The sequence below is a fragment of the Aegilops tauschii genome, chromosome 4 (genome assembly GCF_002575655.3).
Source record: "Aegilops tauschii subsp. strangulata cultivar AL8/78 chromosome 4, Aet v6.0, whole genome shotgun sequence".
NCBI classification, from domain to species: Eukaryota; Viridiplantae; Streptophyta; class Magnoliopsida; order Poales; family Poaceae; genus Aegilops; species Aegilops tauschii.
In genome coordinates, this window is record NC_053038.3 from 310,528,577 (window position 1) to 310,548,966 (window position 20,390).

The window sequence follows — 20,390 nt, forward strand, 5'->3', positions numbered from 1 at the left end:
ACTCCGAACAACATTCGGTACATCAAAACATATAAACTCATAATATAACTGTCATCGAAACTTTAAGCATGCGGACCCTACGGGTTCGAGAACTATGTAGACATGACCGAGACATGTCTCCAGTCAATAACCAATAGCGGAACCTGGATGCTCATATTGGCTCCCACTTATTCTACGAAGATCGTTATCGGTCAAACCGCATAACAACATATGTTGTTCCTTTTGTCATCGGTATGTTACTTGCCCGAGATTCGATCGTCGGTATCTCAATACCTAGTTCAATCTCGTTACCGGCAAGTCTCTTTACTCGTTCTGTAATACATCATCCCTCAACTAACTCATTAGTTGCAATGCTTGCAAGGCTTAAGTGATGTGCATTACCGAGTGGGCCCATAGATACCTTTCCGACAATCGGAGTGACAAATCCTAATCTCGAAATACGCCAACCCAACAAGTACCTTCGGAGACACCTGTAGAGCACCTTTATAATCACCCAGTTACGTTGTGACGTTTGGTAGCACACAAAGTGTTGCTTCGGTAAACGGGAGTTGCATAATCTCATAGTCATAGGAACATGTATAAGTCATGAAGAAAGCAATAGAAACATACTAAACGATCAAGTGCTAAGCTAACGGAATGGGTCAAGTCAATCACATCATTCTCCTAATGATGTGATCCCGTTAATCAAATGACAACTCATGTCCATGGCTAGGAAACTCAACCATCTTCGATTAACGAGCTAGTCAAGTAGAGGCATACTAGTGACACTCTGTTTTGTCTATGTATTCATACATGTATTATGTTTCCGGTTAATACAATTCTAGCATGAATAATAACCATTTATCATGAAATAAGGAAATAAATAATAACTTTATTATTGCCTCTAGGGCATATTTCCTTCATATCTTAAGGGGGAGAATGCTTTATCTTCGTAATTATCTCTCATCTCTTTATTATTCTTTGCATTATATTTCTTCCTTAACTATCATTCGATGTGATCTGTTTTGTCAACAATCATCCAAAAAGGGGGAGATTGTTGGTGCCATATCTGCCTACCATGTGTTTTGGAGATTGTTGACAGAAACAGGTATGGACTAATTGGTTTGCTAGTGCATACAGAGAGAAAAAGTCCGTATACAACCGAAGAATATGTTGTTTCAGGTGCTAAGTTCGAGGAACTTCACTAAAGCACAACTGCGTTGCAGAGAAAAATGAGCTATACTTGTTGAAGTGATAGAGTCGAGAAGGTTGATGAGAAGAAATTGACCCCTCGAAGATTTACTGTTGAATCAAAGCTTTTGTTTCGGTACTGTCGTTCGAAGAAATTGACTGCAGCGATGGAAGTCGAAGACCATGTGAAGACGTAGCATTCATTTAGTTGTTCTTCTTTCATTCATTTGAGTCACCGGAACTCCATACTATTAAGAGGGGTATAGGTTCTCGATGCTTAGATACGTTGTGATGCTTAGCCAAACCCTATGAAAGTTGCAAGAGAAATCTCTTTGTGCTCCGAGCAAATACTTGCCAACAAGAGACTATGATCTTCTTTACTGCGAGAGATTTGCCTCGGACCGAGGAGTTAGCATTTCTTGCTCCGCAAGAAATGTTACCATTGTGCTCAAATCCGACAGTTGGAATCGTGTCGTTCAGCCATTGGCTGAGGCTGATGTCTAATTTGGTCATTTCCCATTTGGGAAGTCTGCGGCTATAAATAGCCACCCCGCTCCAACATTGTCCGTTGGCTGCTCCGCTTGATATTTCTGAGAAGATTGATTTGAGCAACCCCTCTCCGAGTGATTTGAGTTTAAGATCCACCAAGAGAAAACCAAGAGCCCAAACTTAGACAGTGGTTTAGCATCACAGCAGTTCTGAGTGAGAGTTCTTATTCCTATTACTCTTGAGAGCTGTGCACTCTCTAGATGGATAGGTTTGGCTTCGAGTGTTGAAGAGTTGTTGTCTTCACCGAGCCTGGTCTTCAGCAACCAAGAGTGATTGTGGTTCGTGAAGGTTGACCGAAGGTTTGGAGATCGCCAACAAGGATCTACCATGAGTGAAATCAACCTGAATCTGATCTGCTCTGCGTTGAAGGAGAATAGGGTGAAGAGAGTTTATCTTCCGTGTTAAGTCACAGCCCCTCCAACCGAAAGGGTGAACTGGTCTACCAAATCTCTTGTCGCCATCGAGCACCACTGGTTATATCCTCTCTACTGCATTTCATTTAGTAGTTTTTCATTTGTGCTCTGTGCCGATAGTTTACCTGATCATTTATCCTGTTCTGTGGCCCTCATCATGTGTATCTGTGTTTGTTTCTATCATCACCCTCGTCTACACTCCTTCGTTGCCAGTCAGTACCTTTGTTTTACTTGTGTAATCATTTAGTTGCATTTCTCTCAAATTCAGCTATGCTATGTCTCATTTTGTTACATCTGGTTGCTTGCTGCATAACCCTCGTTGTAGTTAAACCTATAATCTATCAAGCTTGTTCTGTTGTAAATGCTTTTCTCGATGAATATGCCTCTGATGAAGAAAACTAATTCAGTGCATTTCTCTCGATACTCTATTCCGCTGATGTGTTTGGGTTAAGTATCAAAGCTTTCGAAAGAAAAATTGAATCTCCCATTCACCCCCCTGGTCGATATACTCCCGGTCCTAATGCTTCCTCAAATGTCCGAGGGCTTCATGAGCAAGCAAGTTGGATGCACACCCACTTAGTTCCCGTGGAGCTTTCATACTCTTATAGCTCTTAGTGCATTCGTTGCATGGCAATCCCTACTCCTCGTATTGGCATCAATTGATGGGCATCTCCATAACCCGTTGATTAGCCGCATCGATGCGAGACTATCTTCCATTTTGACTTCCCCTTATTGATCTCTATCACCGCATTCTATTCCATCCATAGTGCTATATCCATGGCTCACGCTCATGTATTGTGTGAGGTTGAAAAAGTTGAAGCGCCTTAAAAAGCATGATGCAATTGCTCGACTTGTCATCGGGGTAGTTCATGATTAATACTTTATGTTAGGAAGACCGAGCATGACAAGACTATATGATTTTGTAGGATTTTGTAGGGATAGCGTTCTTTAGCATTTCTATTTTGAAAGGCATGATTGTTTGTTGGTATGCCTGCTATTGATGTCTTTATATCAAATTATATACTATTCCTTTGGATCACCCGGATCTTAATATTCATTCCGTAAAAAAGATTACATGATAAACATGTTAGGTAGCATTCCACATCAAAAAATCTATTTTTATCATTTACCTACTCGAGGACGAGCAGGAATTAAGCTTGTGGATGCTGATACATCTCTGACATATCTAAAAAAAAATATTGTTCCATGCTATTATATTATCAATCTTGGATGCTTTATATGCATTTATATGCTATTTTATATTATTTTTTGGGACTAACCTATTAATCTAGTGCCCAGTGTCAGTTCATTTTTTTGCTTGTTGTTGGCTTTTTATAAAATCAGTACCAAACGAAGTCCAAACGCGATGAAACTTTATGATGATTTTTCTGGACCAGAAAGGACCCTGGAAGGTTCGGGAGGAGGCCAGAAGAGCTACGGGAGAGCCACAAGCTCACATGGCGCGCCCCTGAGCTTGTGGGACCCCCGTAGCACCCCTTGACCTAATTCCACCTCTGTAAATTCAGAAATATTCCCAAACCAACAAAGAGCCACCCGAAACACTTTTCTGCCGCAGCAAGCTTCTGTTCTTCCACGATCTCATATGGAGGTCTTTTCTGGTACTCTGTGGGAGGGGCCGAGGGGGAATCGATCACTGAGGGCTTCTACATCATCCTTGCCGCCTTCCGATGATGCGTGAGTAGTTCACCACAGACCTACGGGTTCATAGCTAGTAGCTAGATGGCTTCTTCTCTCTCTTTGATCTTCAATACAATGTTCTCCTCGGTGTTTTTGGAGTTCTATCCGATGTAATCTTCTTTTGTGGTGTGTTTGTTGGGATCTGGTGAATTGTGGGTTTATTATCTGAATATTCATGAGAAGTAATTGAGTGTTTTATGAACTTTATTATGCATGATTGTTTGTATTTCTCTCCGATCTATTCATTTGGTTTGGCCAACTAGATTGATTTATCTTTAGTGGGAGAGGTGCTTTGTAATGGGTTCAATCTTGTGGTGCTCTATTTCCCAGTGACAGAAGGGGACAAGACACTTATTTGTATTGTTTCCATTAAGGATAGAACGACGGGGTTTATTCATATTGATTAGGTTTACTTTGTCTACATCATGTCATCTTGCTTAAGGTGTTACTCCATTTTTCATGAACTTAGTACTATAGATGCATGTTGGATAACGGTCGACTGGTGGAGTAACAGTAGCAGATGCAGGCATTATGTGCTTTTCTATCAATTGCCCAATAGTAATTTGTTCACCCACCGTATGCTATGTTTTCGAGAGAGAAGCCTCTAGTGAAAACTATGGCCCCGGTCTATTTATCATATTATAAAATCCAAAATACCTTTGCTGCAATTTTATTTCTTTTATTTTGTTTTGCAATTTATCTATATACCACTACAAGATTTGATCCTTGTAAGTAACGAGTTCAAGGGGATTGCCAACCCTCTTGCCCACGTTGGGTGCAAGTATTTGATTTTGTGTGTGGTGGTGCTGTTCACGAGGCTTTGCCTGATTCTCCTATTGGTTCAATAAACCTTGGTTCTCACTGAGGGAAATACTTATCTCTACTGTACTGCATCTCCCCTCCTCTTTGGGGAAAATCCAAACGCAGCTCACAAGTAGCACTTCCCCCGCCGTCTTCGTCCAGCTTTGTTGCTGGCGACTCTGGAAGCACAAGAACGGGGTGGTGTTTCTGAGGCTAGCACCCCCCCTTGTTCGGTGTCCTGAGTGGTTGCAGGGAGGACCCGATACTCTGGCGTGGCAGCCTGCGTGTGCCTGATCGCAGGGATGTCGAAGTCTGGCTCCGTGCGTTTGCCCCCCACCCCACCCCCATGGTGTGCGTGGTGTGGGTTGATCCTGTGTGTCTTGGTCCCTCCCCCTCTTCCTCTGTAATCCTTCTCTTGAGTTAGCCTCCTGGCTACGCGTGTAAACCGCTACTATTACCAATGTGGGGCTTGCCCCATCAAAAATATATAAAGATTCGGGTGGGGCATCCCCCCCCCCCCCCCCCCGCGCGCGTTGAAAAATTGAAAAAAAATATGAATAGTCTGGATCAAAAGGAAAAAAGATGATTCAAGGACGCAAACATTTGATTATTAGGCGAATTGAGCATAGCTGGATGACTATGTTTCTTGTGGTGAAATATATTCATCCGGTTCAAGTTTTAGACTTGGCATGGGTTGTCCCATTTTTCTTGACTTATTTCAGTGTTTTCTGCGCTAGTCTCTTACAGTGATATGGTGTGTCTGACAACTAAAAAGCATTTGTAATGACTTCGTTATCTCAATATCTGCCGTTACAATCTTTCGGAGGTGCTTATAGGGGTCGGGTGCTCGTGTGTGCGTGCGATCATAAGATGAGTGTAACCAGGCATTTACATTTTTATTGTTGGTGAATTTTGAGTAATCTCTATTCAGCCTTTGGTTTAAAATAGTGGGGTTTGTTTTAAGTTGGCCTAGAATAGAGGCTCTTGCCGGAGATGCTTTTAATCCCTACATACAGTAGTGATTATCAAAAGATAATTACTATTGATTCTAAAAAAAAAAGATAATTACTACCTGTACTACCAATCACACCCACCCCGCAGTTAAGCCCAGTCTGTGGCAGAACAACGAACGCTCCTGGCCGTCCTGCGCTTGTATACACGACCACTAGTTAGTGGCCATAGGAGTCGGAGTCGAAGCCCCTATGGCCAAGCAAAAGGCCCCGCTTCCGGTGATCCGCCGCCGCATAGGCGGTGTCGGTTTGTTGCGCTGGGCGGTGCGGGTCGCCTCCAGCATAGTGCTCTGGACGGCGCTCCTCCAGCTCTCCACCTTCTTCGGTCTTCCCCTCTCGCCGCTCCGCGCCGCCCGCCCGTCCTGCATAGGGAACCGCAATGCCTCTGCAACCGCCTCCGCCGTAACCGCCGTCGCCTCCGACGATGTAGGGGACCTTGCGCACCCAGCTCTACCTACCAGGAGTAAGTGGTTCTTGTCTTCTTGATCTCGCCGTTCGGCGATTCTTTGTTCTGGTTTGGGTTATTGGAATCTGGTCCTACCTACTCTAGTCCTCCGCTGAGGGGATCGCTATCTCAGTAGCGGCAGTCCAAATGTGGTTGCTGACAGCATTCCTTAGACAGGATCGAATCGTTTACCGGGAATTGAACGAACGAGCCCAGCCAATTTGAGTCATTCTTGGTGTAGATCGTTAATCTGGTGCCATTGGGATGTTCGGAAATTCATGATTGCCGAAGTTGTGAGTTCATAGTTGCATGATTTCTCTTAATTAGTGCGTGTCTTGGTTCTTTTAGTTTTCAATGCCGATTTGATGGGTTGGTCAAAAATGGATTTCGATGGGCTCTTGTGAGGGAGACTGGCTAGAGAATAATTGATTGTTTTGGTGTTGTCTTATGCTGTTTCCAGTTAGTTGGTGAGTTGGGGTCGCTTTGGTCCTGCGATGCGAGTCCTTACGCCAAAAAGTGGGGTCTTAATTTGTGTTTTGGCTTGTTGACAAGGTGCATTTGTGTCGTTTGCATAGGAATGCTAGGTCTAATATCTGTTGTAGACATGGAGATAATTGGTATTTAAGGAAAACTTTATGTTTCGGCAACGTGGAAGTTTTAACCTGTTACACAGTGAGGTTCTAATCACCATGTTGATGATACATCCAACAGAAACTGTTTGTAGCTCCCTTTGCAGTAAATTTTATTGCTCAAGAATACAGTTTCCTCATCTTTACCTGAGCCTACTGTGTAGTTTGATTTTGACATATATGCAGCATCAACTGGTAGTGATTTTGATAGTAGCAGAGCTGTTTACGCTGGCACAATGATAAGTTCAGGCAGAGTAAATCTTTCTTTCTCTCCTGTAGGATCTTACAAAAGTAACGGTTATCTTCTTATTTCATGCAATGGCGGTCTGAACCAAATGCGAGCTGCGGTTAGTAATGAATGCAAACTCTCTGGTCTTGTGTTACTGAAATGTTAGCTTTCATCTACAGCTATAGTGTCCACCTATGCTCTGCTAATGCTCCATGAAAGCTTCTCTTGTGCAGATCTGTGACATGGTAACTGTAGCACGCTATTTGAATCTGACCATGGTTGTACCTGAACTTGATAAGCAATCCTTCTGGGCTGATCCTAGGTGTGTGGTTCTCACACTTCCTTTCTGTGGTTGATTATGCAGTTAGAACTTGCAATTGCTGACTCGATGTATTTGTACTTTGCAGTGATTTTGGAGATATATTTGATGTGAATCATTTCATCTATTCTTTAAGAGATGAGGTGAAGGTTATCAGAGAACTCCCACAGAAGTTTAATGGGAAAGTTCCATTATCAATGCAACCAGTCAGCTGGTCTAGTGAGAAATACTATTTGAGACAGGTTAGAAGTAATCTTCCTCCAAGAGATAGATTTATACTTCTGTCCTATCCTCTGCTTGATTCTTACAGTCAGAGCTGTCTTCCTTCCAGATCTTGCCTCTTGTACGAAAGCACAAGGTTATACGTTTTAGCAGGACAGATTCTCGCCTTGCGAACAATGGCCTTCCTCTGAGGCTCCAAAAGCTTCGCTGCCATGTTAACTACAATGCATTAAGATTTACACCATCCATTGAGGCCCTAGGCAACAAGATGATATCGAGTCTCAGGAAAACTGGATCTTTTGTTGTGCTTCATCTGAGATATGAGATGGATATGCTCGCCTTCTCTGGCTGTACACACGGATGTTCTGGTCAAGAAACAGCAGAGCTCACGAGAATGAGGTTCCTTCGGCGATACAGCTTTTCAGTTAACCATTCTTTGTCCTCCCATACTTTGTATTGAATGTTCATTTTTGTCTGTTCTTTGGACCTCAGGTATGCATATCCCTGGTGGAAAGAAAAGGAAATAGACTCTGAGAAGAAAAGGCTCGAGGGACTCTGCCCGCTTACACCTGGGGAAACAACATTAGTGCTCAAAGCTCTTGGTTTCCCCAGGGACACTAGGATATATATTGCCTCAGGTGAAATCTATGGTGGTGAAAAAAGATTAGCTGCATTAAAGGCAGAGTTCCCTAACATCGTAAGCAGATCATAATTTAACATCCAGAATTTCTTGCTAACACTAAAATGATGCTTATCTGATATTCAAACTGTAGGTGCGTAAGGAGATGCTTTTATTTGAAGATGAGCTACACCTCTTCCAAAAACACTCGACTCAAATGGCAGCCCTGGACTATCTTGTTTCTGTCGCGAGTGATGTCTTTATTCCCAGTAATGATGGAAACATGGCTAAAGTTGTGGAAGGACACCGCAGGCATGTCTATTTCTGACCTTCCTAATATGAGCATATTTTCTTCTTGCCACCATGTGTATGTGTTATTATGACATGATTAGCTGGGTGGGAAGTCTAGTGTTGTACAGCTATCGTATGGATGTAGATGTTTGCTTTGAAGAATCGCAGCTATAATGAGCAAGAGTAAAATGAACACCCCTAGGTTAACTGAGAGGTGTATATGTTGCAAATGCAGGTTTATGGGCTTCCACAGGACTATACAGCTTGATAGGAAGAAGCTGGTTGAGCTTATAGATCTTTTTGAAGACCAGGAGCTGTCATGGAATGAATTCTGTACTGCTGTCAAGGAGCTACATGAGGGCCGAATGAGCCAGCCCACGAGAAGAAAAGTCATCGCAGGGCAGCCTAAGGAAGAAGACTACTTCTATGCAAACCCTTATGAGTGTCTTGGGCCTGCTAGAAAGAGAAGAGAAAAGCTAAAACATACCGAGACATAAACACTACACTTGGGTGCCCGATTGATCGGTATAGAAGGCTGAAGTTAAAAACGGTAACACGGTTTGACAGCCACATCTAGATGCCCATCCTAGTAACCTGATCAACTGACTGCAGTAGTGGCATAACAGTCTTCAGCAGCCACCTCATGTACCTAAGACATGCTCATATTTTTTAGCCGAGCCTCCACTCATGAAGTTGTAACATCATGAGCAACGTATAGCTTAGCAGAGTATTCTTCTGGATTGGATGATCCACACGGGGGGTGAAGGAGCCTATGCCACCCAGAGGCTTGATGAGGGTTTCCCAGTACTTCAGGATATCTGATGGTGCGGCCTTACTCAGCTGTAAGTGCATCATGTGAGTGAACTGTAATGTGTCGCACCAGATGCTATGTTGTAGTGTTAGATTGCAGCATTTGCTTTTGATGTACATGTGTTGAACTCCTCGAATGGAAAATGCACTGCATCTTTTTTGTAAGTGCAAATGACTGGCATGCCGATGCAAGGCATTCAGCTGATATGACACTATGGCATGCATGTTTTGTAGACGTACTACACAGGTGCCGCACACCATCTCAATTCTTGATTTGTGCCGGAATAGGAGGCTTCCCAGATCGATCTGAATGCTGACCGTCCGATCTGTTGGTCCAAGCTGACGCGTCGTGATCCTGTCCGTTCGTTCGCTCCAGTTATGATTCGGTGTGGTGCTCCTCTCGTTCGCCCCTCTCGTTTACAGGTGGGACCAGAAACGCCAACGTGGGTGCCTCTCCTCTCGCTGGGTGCATGTTTGGGTGTGGGTGGGTGCGGGCGCTTCACGTGTCGGGGGGAGGGAGTTGCGGTGTGGTGCTCCTCCCGTTCGCCCCTCTCGTTTACAGGTGGTACCAGAAGCGCCAACGTGGGTGGGTGGCTCTCCTCTCTCTGGGTGCATGTTTGGGTGTGGGTGGGTGCGGGCGCTTCACGCGTCAGGGGGGGGGGGGGGGGGGCGACTCGTCGACGTGCTCGGCCGTCGTTCGTCGGCAGGTACGGGGTGTGCCCCGCCGGTCGAGTTGGCTGTTTGTGATTCGTTCGAGCGGTTCGGTACTGTTCGGCGGCTTGGGGCATGGTGGGTGGGTCGTCTCCCTTATCCTGCGTCGTCGCCTGCCTCTTCTCCTCCTGTCCTCCTTTCGTTTCGTTTCGACTCGGTGCTCACTCCTCTCCGTGCTCCTGCGCTCTGGTCTGCGAGTCGTCGCTAGGGTTGGTCGCCGACGGGCTCCGATGGCGGCGCGCTGCCGTGACGCGGTTAAGGTGGTTCTCCTCTCGGTTCTTTGCTCTTTTCTCCGCTCGATCTATCGTGTATGACCAGTTTTGGATCTGGGGTGTGGGTTGGTTGCAGATCTGCTGTTCTCCTCTTTGCTGGGCCTGGATCCGCTGCACCGTTCTTCGATCTGCGGGTAAATTTTGCTTTTGTCCCGAGCCATGTGGTCTTCTTCAGCCGAGATGGGCTTTTGACGTTTCTGACGGCTGCTATGTTCTTTGCAGTTGCTCCTGCTTGGTCAGCAAACCTGCTCATCCTCGTGTGCGTGCTGGTCTTCGCGTCTTGCTCCAAGGATCTGCAGGTCATTGCACTTTCCCTTTCTCTTTGTTGATAGGCCTTTTTGTGCCTTGTTTGACTCTTGTGCACATGTGTGCGTGTGCTGGTTGGCTCGTTGTGGTACGCCTGTCGGTCGGGTGTGTTCGTGTGCTGTTTTGCTCGCTGTGCTATGCCTGGCGTTAGGGTAGGTGTGCACGGTGACAGATCATGGTATTCTTGTGCTGTTGTGGCGAACCAGCGCGTGCCTTTGTTTCTGAGTGGATTTTAGTTGTTCTTGCTTTTGTCTTGTTTGCCTGGTGATAGGTGACAGGTGTGTGTCTTTTACTGCTTTTTTGGATCTTGCTACTCTGGATAGGTTCCTGGGGAATGGATGTTTGTTTTTACCAGTCCATTAGGTGCTTGGCTTTGTCTGGGTTCATAGGATTTGTTTGTTGGTGGTTTTCTACCAACTTTTGTTTCCTTTCGAATTTTGTCAGGTACCTGCCCTTTTACTTATCAGGGGGTTGGGGGAAGATCTGCTTTTGACTTACTTATCTTTAGCTTTGCTGGGTCCCTTGGTTAGTTTCTCTGTAGGGGATTTTTGTTTGTTTCATGTCCATGGATTTGGCCAGGTCTAGCTAGATCACTAAAGAGTTTGTTGTTTTGTATGTGGGGTTGTGTTCAGGAAGCCATGGATGCATGTTGGCATGTGCCTTTTGGGTTTGTCTAGGCATAGGTTCATGCTGGCATGTGCCTTTTGGGTTTGTCTGCTGCAATGTGTCCCATGTGGATCAACCTGCTGTGTCTGGATTCGTCCAATGGCCTTCTGAAAAAATGGAGAAGCATGGCATCTTCATGATCTTGTGTTGGGCAGTGTGGTCTAGCTGGGTTAATATGACTTGGTCCTGCCTTGTTTGAATTCATTGTTGTTTATGTTGAGCCTTGCTGAGGATTGTTTAGTTCATTGTTGTTTATGTTTAGCCCTGTTCAGGATTGTATAGCTCATCTCATTGATTTGGGGTTGGTATGGCTTGGTCCTGCCTTGCTTTTATGTCATTGTCGTTTGTGATTGGGAAGAGTGTTTGGTATGGGTTCGGTGGATTGTGTTTCCAGGTGTTTTTTAGGTCCACTTTCATATATGTTTGTTATGTTGCCTCTTTGATTTGGGTTTTGCCTTTGTTGATGGTTTGCCTGTCTTCTACTCTCTGTTTTGCAGGTTGTTTTGGTCTAGAGGTTATTTCTCCGAGCCGGCCGTGTTGATAGGCCCTGTAACGTGGTGGTGTTGTTGGTTGCTTCGCACGGTAAGCTATAACCAGATTGATTTCCTGTTGTTGGTTATAAGATTAATTTTCATGTCCTTCAGTATATATGCTCATGCGTTTGTCCCTTTGTATGGTGTGCGCGGTATTTTCTCGGTTTTCCTTAATGTGTCATTACTACAGGCATGTTTATCCTGCGTTCTTCGTGTGTGCCTCTGTTTGAGGCTGTTGCGAGCTACTGTCGACTGCCGTTCCATTCATATGTTCTAGAGGTGGCGTCTGATGGTTCTCTACTTGGAGGGGTTGAGATCGATGTTCTTGTTAGGGAAGATGTAGTACGGTGTCAAACACATTTTTTCTGGGGCAGTTCATTTGACGGCTGCTCCTCATTATACGATCAGGCTGCTTATCAGGCGGTCCGGTTTTTACAGAGCGTTTATGGCTTTGTTATTGCGGATTACAATTATGAGAGCATGCTAGCGTATAAAGGTGCTGCGCAGTCGGCTGTGGTGCTTGCAGGCGCGCTTGCTCGGTCTACCTGGCCTTTGGTGCATTCAGGTGGACAGAGGAACACCGCTGGTGTAAATGCGAGTGTTCAGCTCCAGCTGTTGTACTCGCAGTTGGTTGGTTCGGTTCGTGAGCTCTAGGGGCTGGTTAGGAGAGTGTGGTAGGCTGTGTCAGAATTATTATAGTGTTCTATTAGTTCTATTAGGGATCTATGTAATAAACAGTTCAACTTTGTCATTAATTGAGGGTTCTTTAATTAATCATCCTGTCTAGGTTGCTCCTCTTTGGCATTTGTCTGTGTTTACATCTTCTGCCTTTGTTGTTGTTTTATCTCAACATGTAGTACTTGCATTCATGTCTGCTCATTATTGGTGATGGCTCGTCGTCGCGTGTGTTACATGCTCCTGCTGTTGGTGCTCTGGGTGTTCGTAAGAGAAAGAGTACGTTGTCTTGTGTGGTCGTTTGTTTATGTTTTGTTTGGTATGCACGTGTTCACTTGTGTTGGCTCTGCCGGTTTCCCAGGGGATGGCTGGTTCCCCGTTCTGACTCCTGCCATGTCGGCTAGAAACCGAAAAAGGCGTAAGTTACTTAGGACCCTTCATCACCACGGTGTTACAGGTGCTGGTCTGCATGTTCGTGGGTGCATATTTGTTTTGTTTGGTTGGTATGTTTCGGGTGTTGTTTCTCACAACAAACGCGTGTGTAGATCTTGGGTTTATAGATGGGTTACCAGATGAGTTGCTAGCTGATTGGACCGGGTTTCCTGCCGAGGTTGTTGACAATCTCAAAGGTACTGCCTGTTAGGTTCTTGATAATTGTGCTTTCTCCTTTTCTTATGATGGCTGGCCTCTGAGTATTGCATTTTCTGTAGCGTCCTATAAGGATAGGTCTTACCATGGTCCTCCCGAGTATCAATGCCCCCATTGTAAGGCCTCTTTTTGGTTTGAGGAGAGGGTCAAGTCGTCTTCTTCATGGGTGCAACGTAAAATCATTTATAACCTTTGTTGCAAAGGTGGAAAAGTCGTTGTTAAACCCTTCAAGGAACCACCCGCTTTCTTGAATCGCTTGTTATCTTATGATGGTGATCGTGTTTCCAAGCAATTCCTGACTAAGATACGACAATACAATTGCATGTTTGCATTTACATCTATGGGGGCGACCATTGATCGTTCGTTAGAGGGTACGCGGGGTCCTAACCTTTACAAGATTTGTGGTCAGGTCCATCACCGTATTGGTTCTCTTTTGCCATCGAAAGATGAGTCGCCTAAATTCGCTGAGATGTATATTTATGACACTGCTAATGAAGTGGACCATAGGATGAATGCGGTCAATGTATATGGTACTTCCTCAAGACAGTTAGATCGTTCTATTCTGGAGGGTTTAAAGGATATGCTTGACCAGAACAATTCTTTGGTTAAGAAGTTTAGGATGGCTAAAGAGAGGTTAGAGGAGCATCCAGCTGAGCGTATAGCTATTAGGATCATTGCGCCTGGTGAAGGTGATGGTCCACAGTATAACCTGCCCACGGCTAATGAGCTGGCGGCCCTGGTTGTTGGTGATTTTACTTTAGACGCATCTTCTCGAGATATCATGATACATGATAGGGTTGAAGGGCTGCATCAAATTAATTCTTTGCATCCAGCCTATATGCGATTGCAGTATCCACTGTTGTTCCCGTATGGTGAGAGAGGTTTCCAAATTGATGTTCCATATAAAGGATTGCGGGCCGGGGAAAAGACCAGGGGTAAAGTTACTATGCAGGACTATTACTGTTATGCGTGTCATTGTCGCCCGGAACAGCCAAATCCTTACTTATGTTATGGGTCTTTGTCTTCACAAATTGTTGTTGACTGTCGCGCTTGCATTGATGAGCAGCGACTTTGGTACATACTTAGGCACCAGGATGATTTTCGATCTAAGCATATGCAGGGTGTTACAGATGCTGTTGGCCAGGGTTATGTCAATGGCTGGTCTGTTGAAAAAAAAACTATTTGCCCGTCCAGTCATACTGGTGGGAAACGTTACTTTCAGGAGAACTTCCAAGATGGTCTTGCAATCTGTCGAGTGCATGGTGCCCCTGATATTTTTACTACTTTTACGTGTAATCCAAAGTGGCTTGAGATCGCTGAGGCCTTACTGTTAGAACCTGGACAAAAGCCGCGTGTCAGGGCTGACATTGTTGTTAGGGTCTTTAGCATGAAACTTGATGAATATCTAGATGAGATTAAGTCGGGGCGTGCCTACGGTCCTATAAAGGCTGGTACTGTCTTTTCCCCTTTCAGTCGGTCTGCTATCTGAGATTTTCTGCTTAGTGCATATGTATTTCTCTGTTTTTTGACCTGTTGTTGTTTTTGCTTTTCAGTTCTATACAGCGTTGAGTTCCAGAAACGGGGACTGCCACATGCTCATATCCTTGTTTGGTTGAAGGGAGATCATTCAAAGGTTAGTGCAGATGTCATTGACTCCTTTGTGTGTGCTGAGATCCCAGATCCTCTTGTTGATCCACTGGGGTATTCATTAGTTTCTGAGTTTATGATGCATGGCCCGTGTGGCGACATGAATGATAAGTGTGTTTGTATGAAAAAAGGCGTCTGCTCTAAGCATTTCCCTAAGAGTTTTCAAGATATGACGACCATAGATGAAAATGGATTCGCTTTGTATAGGCGTCGTGACAGCGGGCACCGTGTGTTTAAAAATGGTCACTATCTTGACAATAGACATGTTGTACCTTATAATATGACCTTACTGAAAAAGTTTCAAGGGCACATCAATGTTGAGTGGTGTAACAAAACACAAGTTATGAAAATCGTATCGCCTTCCTTGAAAATCGTATCACCTTCCTTGAAAAGCAGTCAGATACATAGAGACTATGACCAACACGGTTGTCAGAGACATAAACTATGCAAAAACAAAGCGCCAGGAAAATCATATCGCCTTCCTTGAAAATCGGATCAAAGAATCAGAAATCAAAGGCAAGAAGCTTAGCAGAGGTTGGCATCTGTCTACCAGATATATGTACTACTTTTCTGAACAAATGCGAAATGCGGCTGCGATGAACCTCCCTTTTGGAGATCTCCCAGATGTAGTTGAATACAGGAGCGGCCGTCTCGCAAGGGCGCTGCAAAGAAGAATGTGATGGTGAATATCCTTTACCCCAGGATATCACCAGCTACATTATCCGTGGAAATATCTTCTAATTCTGTGCATAGGATGTGCCCGCTTTTGTTTATGTGCTGTTACCATCTAGGTTAAACTAGGCTCTATCGAACATGCCCTTTATCGTTTAATGAGATGAAGGCAGTGATTCCCTCGTTTCATATTTACTGTTATGTACCATTTTTACACTGTCATTTGTGCCCGATCTCTACCATGCTTCCTGTGCTCAGCCTATTTAATTATGCATATCCTTTGTCTGACAGAATTATCGTAGCTTCATCCTCACCCAGTTAATTTCTCTTTTTCATAGATGATGTGGAGATCGTTGAGATTTCGGGTACATATCTACTCGGCGGTATATTAGATAAGCTCGACCTTCCAGCACCGCGCTATCACTCTCAGACACATCGAAGGGGCCAGTTTGTGACTGATGTTACATTTTATCCCTCAAAAGAGCATCTGCGACACCCGCCTACACCGGTCCAGCTCTCGAGCTCTCCCCTACATAACTTGCAGAGCACAATAGATGTAGTTTCTCAAAAGGCAATACACTATATGGAAGATAACCAAAGAAGGTCTTGCAAGACTACAACTATATTGAATTGAAAAGATCAGAGGAGGCCAACTTACAGCTTACTGACCTACTAGCTGAGAAAGATAAAGGATCAAAGGGCTAGCAACGACCACCGGTAACTACATAGGTGCTGTCTTTTCAATCTGTGATCGGATATCTTCCTTGGTTGTATCTGAGTCACTTCCAGCTGGGCCCACGCTAGGCGTTGAGTGGGCTAGGAAGATTTCAGAAGTTAAGCGTGATGTTGCTCGGCTGAGCAAGCTTTCACATGACGCCCTTCAGCTCCTCAGGGTTGCATTTGGTTATCCACCTCGACCTTTAGAATTTAAACGACCAACTATGAAGACAATTTACCTGTTGTCCTTTTGGTTCGCGTGTTGTAATCCCGGTGATTTGGTGTTGAACTTAATTAGTACATGCGCCTATATAACTGCCTTATTCTATCCTAGGTGTGCTGGGCTAACTCTCTCTGTTAAATTCATTCATCTAAAAAATATCGCCTTCTCCGTCGCAGTTGGTTATCGCCGGCCCATCCCAAAAGCATCTTGGATCAGAAGGATAGATACAGCCCATTAGCGATGATGGCATTTTCCTTTTTCCTACGCGTTCTGTGCTGCTGTGTTAAATCACTCTCGCTGCCCGGTGGGCTTCTCTCGACTGGGCCCACCGTATCCCAGTGGATGGGTAGGAGTCCTGGTACAAAAGAACCGGACGATCGCTAGACCGCCGGTTAGATCACCATCACCAGAAAGGAACACGTGCGGCCTCCCTACTTGGCTGGAGCGGCGGCTTCTACTGTTCGTCATCGGTGCGGGAGGTGATTCTATTCACTCACCGTCTCACATACGCATCCAACCACTCGCTCTCATCCCCTTCCTCCACTTCACTCCCCTGCTTCTCTCCTCGCAGTTCCCCTCAAACTTATACCTAGATCCACGCTGCTGCTCAAATCGACGAGCGGTGCGAGATGAAGAAGAGCACATCTAGCTACGATTGATCTTTACGGCAGGTATTTCTCCTCCCTCTGTTGTATTTCGATCTGGTTCGTCTATGGACATGGGTTTGCTAGGTTTCCTAAGTGTTGTTCCTCCCCGTCTTGTAGCCCGAGCTCTTCCCTTCGATTCACCGTCTTTGAGAACTCTAGGCCAGCTAAATCATTCGCCAATGCTCGGTTCTTATCAGAAGGTAGATTCTAAAATCTAACCCTACTTACAATAGAGAGGTGCGAGTTAATGGCCCTCAACTTGATGCGAACAGACATGCACCTAGATAAAACACATATCCTATAAATAAAGACACTAATTTGCTATGCCATATGCATACCCACATTTAAATATTATTGGTTTATCCCCTGTCCTTTCATCATTACTGAACCACATCGACTTGTAGCAATAGCATAATCACCGGCCCTTTTGTATGGTCAATAATACTGTGAGGACTAAATTAACCATACCTGCATTTTATTCCGATCCAAGCCCTCTGCTGAATGAGATCCTAGGTCTCACTTCATTTATGCATACAAAATTACAAATAAGGCAATTATAATCCAGTGCCCTTCCAAACAAGATATCTCATTCTCTATCTTGTTTTGTTAGTACTCCTCTTCCAAACACAACCTCGAACCTAACTACATTTTATAAATTACATACCTGTTGCCTCGCTGAATTTACTGCATGCATTGATTTCCCTTTCTCACAAACTACATCAGACAACGAATAAGAATCATATGTTCGATTGCATCCAAAGCATTGACTTGCTTGCTTACTCTTCCATTTTAAAAATAAGTGTTGTTTCCGATGTCATTCACTCTTACTACACTATGATTTTTGGACCAGGTTTCAACATGAACCCTGTGGACCTTCCTTCCAAAGTCATCCTGGATGCTATGTTTGACAAAGTCAGCCTTCCAACGGCCGCCTACTCTGCACATGCAGTTCATCGCGGGTGCCTTGAAGTCACTGTCGCCTTCCATCCAATTGCCAGTGAACTGGAGCGTCCTGTTAGTCAGACATATATTTCAACCTCTGCTTTCACTGATCTAGAAGAAGCACAGAATCATGTTTGAAAGGATCGATATAGTTGACTAGAGGGGGGGGTGAATAGGCAACTAACAATTTTTAGCTTTTCTTTACCAATTTAAACTTTGCATCAAAGTAGGTTGTCTAGATATGCAACTAGGTGAGCAACCTATATGATGCAACAACAATAAGCATACACGCAAGCAAGAGATAAGGCACAAATAAACTTGCACAAGTAAAGGCACGAGATAACCAAGAGTGGAGCCGGTGAAGACGAGGATGTGTTACCGAAGTTCCTTCCCTTTGAGAGGAAGTACGTCTCCGTTGGAGCGGTGTGGAGGCACAATGCTCCCCAAGAAGCCACTAGGGCCACCGTATTCTCCTCACGCCCTCACACAATGCGAGATGCCGTGATTCCACTATTGGTGTCCTTGAAGGCGGCGACCGAACCTTTACAAACAAGGTTGGGGCAATCTCCACAACTTAATTGGAGGCTCCCAACGACACCACGAAGCTTCACCACAATGGAGTATGGCTCCACGGTGACCTCAACCGTCTAGGGTGCTCAACACCCAAGAGTAACAAGATCCACAAGGGATTAGTGGGGGGATTCAAATATCTCTTGGTGGGAGTGTAGATCGGGGCCTCCTCAACCAATCCCTAGAGAATCAACAAGTTTGATTGGCTAGGGAAGGAGATCGGGCAAAAATGGAGCTTAGAGCAACAATGGAGCTTGGAGGTGGAAGAGGTAGTCAACTAGAGGAGGAAGACACCCCTTATATAGTGGAAGAACAAATCCAACCGTTATCCACCAACTCAGCCTGCGCAGCGTGGTACTACCGCACCTGAGACGCGGTACTACCGCAGGGGCACGCGGTACTACCACAGGGGTATGCGGTACTACCGCAGAGCCCCGCGGTACTACCGCAGGGGTATGCGGTACTACCGCAGAGCCCCGCGGTACTACCGCCCATGCAGCAGAGACCAGAACAGCCACACATGCACTAAGGCAGAGGGCGGTAGTACTGCTGGCGCGGTACTACCGCTCCCCCTTGCGGTACTACCGCAAGGCAGGGACTGTCCAGGGATGGGAAGGCACGGATATAAAAAATTACATCTGTGGCTACTTCCGCGGAGTAGGAGTCGATGCAAAAACACGACGCGGTAGTACCGTAAGCCAGCCGCGGTTCTACCGCGCGAGGTGCGGATGTAAAAAATTACATCCGCCCCTTACAGCCGCGTAGTTGCGGAACTAAGCAGGGACCACGGTACTACCGCTTACCAGAAGCGGTACTACCGTGGGGCCTTGCGGTACTACCGCACCAGCGGGCGGTACTACCGCAAGGTCCTACGGTACTACCGCACTTCCTAGTTCGGCAGACAAGAGCTATAATTGCATAGACAAGGAAAACTTAGGATGCTCCAAAGGCAAGAGGAAAGGAGGTGCAAGGGACGATGTGTACGTGATCAATCCACCCAACCTTTCCAAAGCGGACCCCCTCTTAATAGTACGGCTTCCCTACGACTCAATACCACCGAAAAGAACCGAAGAGAAACGCCATCTTCTATAGCCTTTGAGGGGAACCCAATCATCTTGTGCCTAGTCAATATATCTGAAATATTTGATGCACATGATTAGTCCGCAAAAGCATTGTCATCAATCACCAAAACCAACTAAGGGATAAAAATGCCCTTACAATCTCCCCCTTTTTGGTGGATTGATGACAACACAGGATTTGCACGAGGGTATAACGCAAAGAGCAAGGGCAAACCCCAAGTCTCTAAAATATAGACGGGCTCCCCCTAGATGTGTGCTATCTCGATGAGTGCTTTGGACTGCACGGCACACATACTAGGATCAACACTCCCCCTATATTTTATAGACAAGGCAAATCTTGCAATTAGGCTAAAGCGAAGCAAGATAGACAGGAGCAAAATGAAATAAGCACAAGATAGAATAAGCTCACTACGGTACGATAGAGTGCATATGTCTTACACCATATGATAGAAGGTCTCACGAGCACAAACCAAAGCAAACGAAATAAACGAAGTTCAACTGACCCAAACACAACATAACTCACAGCAAATCCTACACTCTCTCCCCCTTTGGCATCGAGACGCCAAAAAGGCAGAGAGGACACCTACAGCAATAGTGGTGGATCAAGCGGAGTAGTCACTGGCACGCTCCTCGTCGGACTCTGCAGCTGGGACGGACTCCTCCTCAGACTCGGTCCACCGATAGCCCTGCTTGTGCAGCCATTCTGCCTCTGGGGTGATGTTCACCTCTGACCCGCTAGATATGTTCTCGCCAAAAGACCTGAAAATCCGCTTGTCGCGGCGGCGAGTCTCCTTGGAAGCCACATGGGTCTGGTACTGCCCCTTGGCTTGCATACAGAACAGCATCTTCATCTTGTTCTTCAGTCGCTTAGCCCAAG

At 45.3% G+C, this 20,390-nt stretch overlaps 2 protein-coding genes across 6 annotated transcripts; both read left to right on the forward strand.

Annotated features, from left to right (window-relative positions):
- The first annotated feature begins 5,754 nt into the window (after positions 1-5,754).
- Positions 5,755-9,370, forward strand: LOC109757366 (rhamnogalacturonan I rhamnosyltransferase 4). Its single transcript, XM_020316190.4, has 8 exons — positions 5,755-6,104; positions 6,995-7,062; positions 7,178-7,266; positions 7,352-7,505; positions 7,595-7,884; positions 7,978-8,182; positions 8,259-8,416; positions 8,631-9,370. Exons 1-8 carry the CDS (start codon positions 5,834-5,836, stop codon positions 8,890-8,892), a joined length of 1,497 nt encoding a protein of 498 aa, XP_020171779.1. The 5' UTR covers positions 5,755-5,833; the 3' UTR covers positions 8,893-9,370.
- A 463-nt stretch (positions 9,371-9,833) lies between these two features.
- On the forward strand, positions 9,834-16,378 carry LOC109757334 (uncharacterized). 5 transcript variants are annotated; one of them, XM_040397513.3, is made up of 9 exons: positions 9,850-10,176; positions 10,265-10,322; positions 10,411-10,487; positions 11,658-11,742; positions 12,551-12,647; positions 12,730-12,825; positions 12,914-12,997; positions 14,570-14,649; positions 15,674-16,378. In XM_040397513.3, the coding sequence occupies exons 1-9, from the start codon at positions 9,992-9,994 to the stop codon at positions 15,725-15,727; spliced, it is 816 nt and encodes a 271-aa protein (XP_040253447.1). In that variant the 5' UTR covers positions 9,850-9,991; the 3' UTR covers positions 15,728-16,378. The 5 variants fall into 5 exon arrangements, with proteins under 5 accessions (XP_040253451.1, XP_040253447.1, XP_040253449.1 ...); XM_040397517.3 differs by lacking the exon at positions 12,914-12,997 and having other exon boundaries at positions 9,834-10,176; positions 12,730-12,786; XM_040397515.3 differs by lacking the exon at positions 12,914-12,997.
- Positions 16,379-20,390: the final 4,012 nt, after the last annotated feature.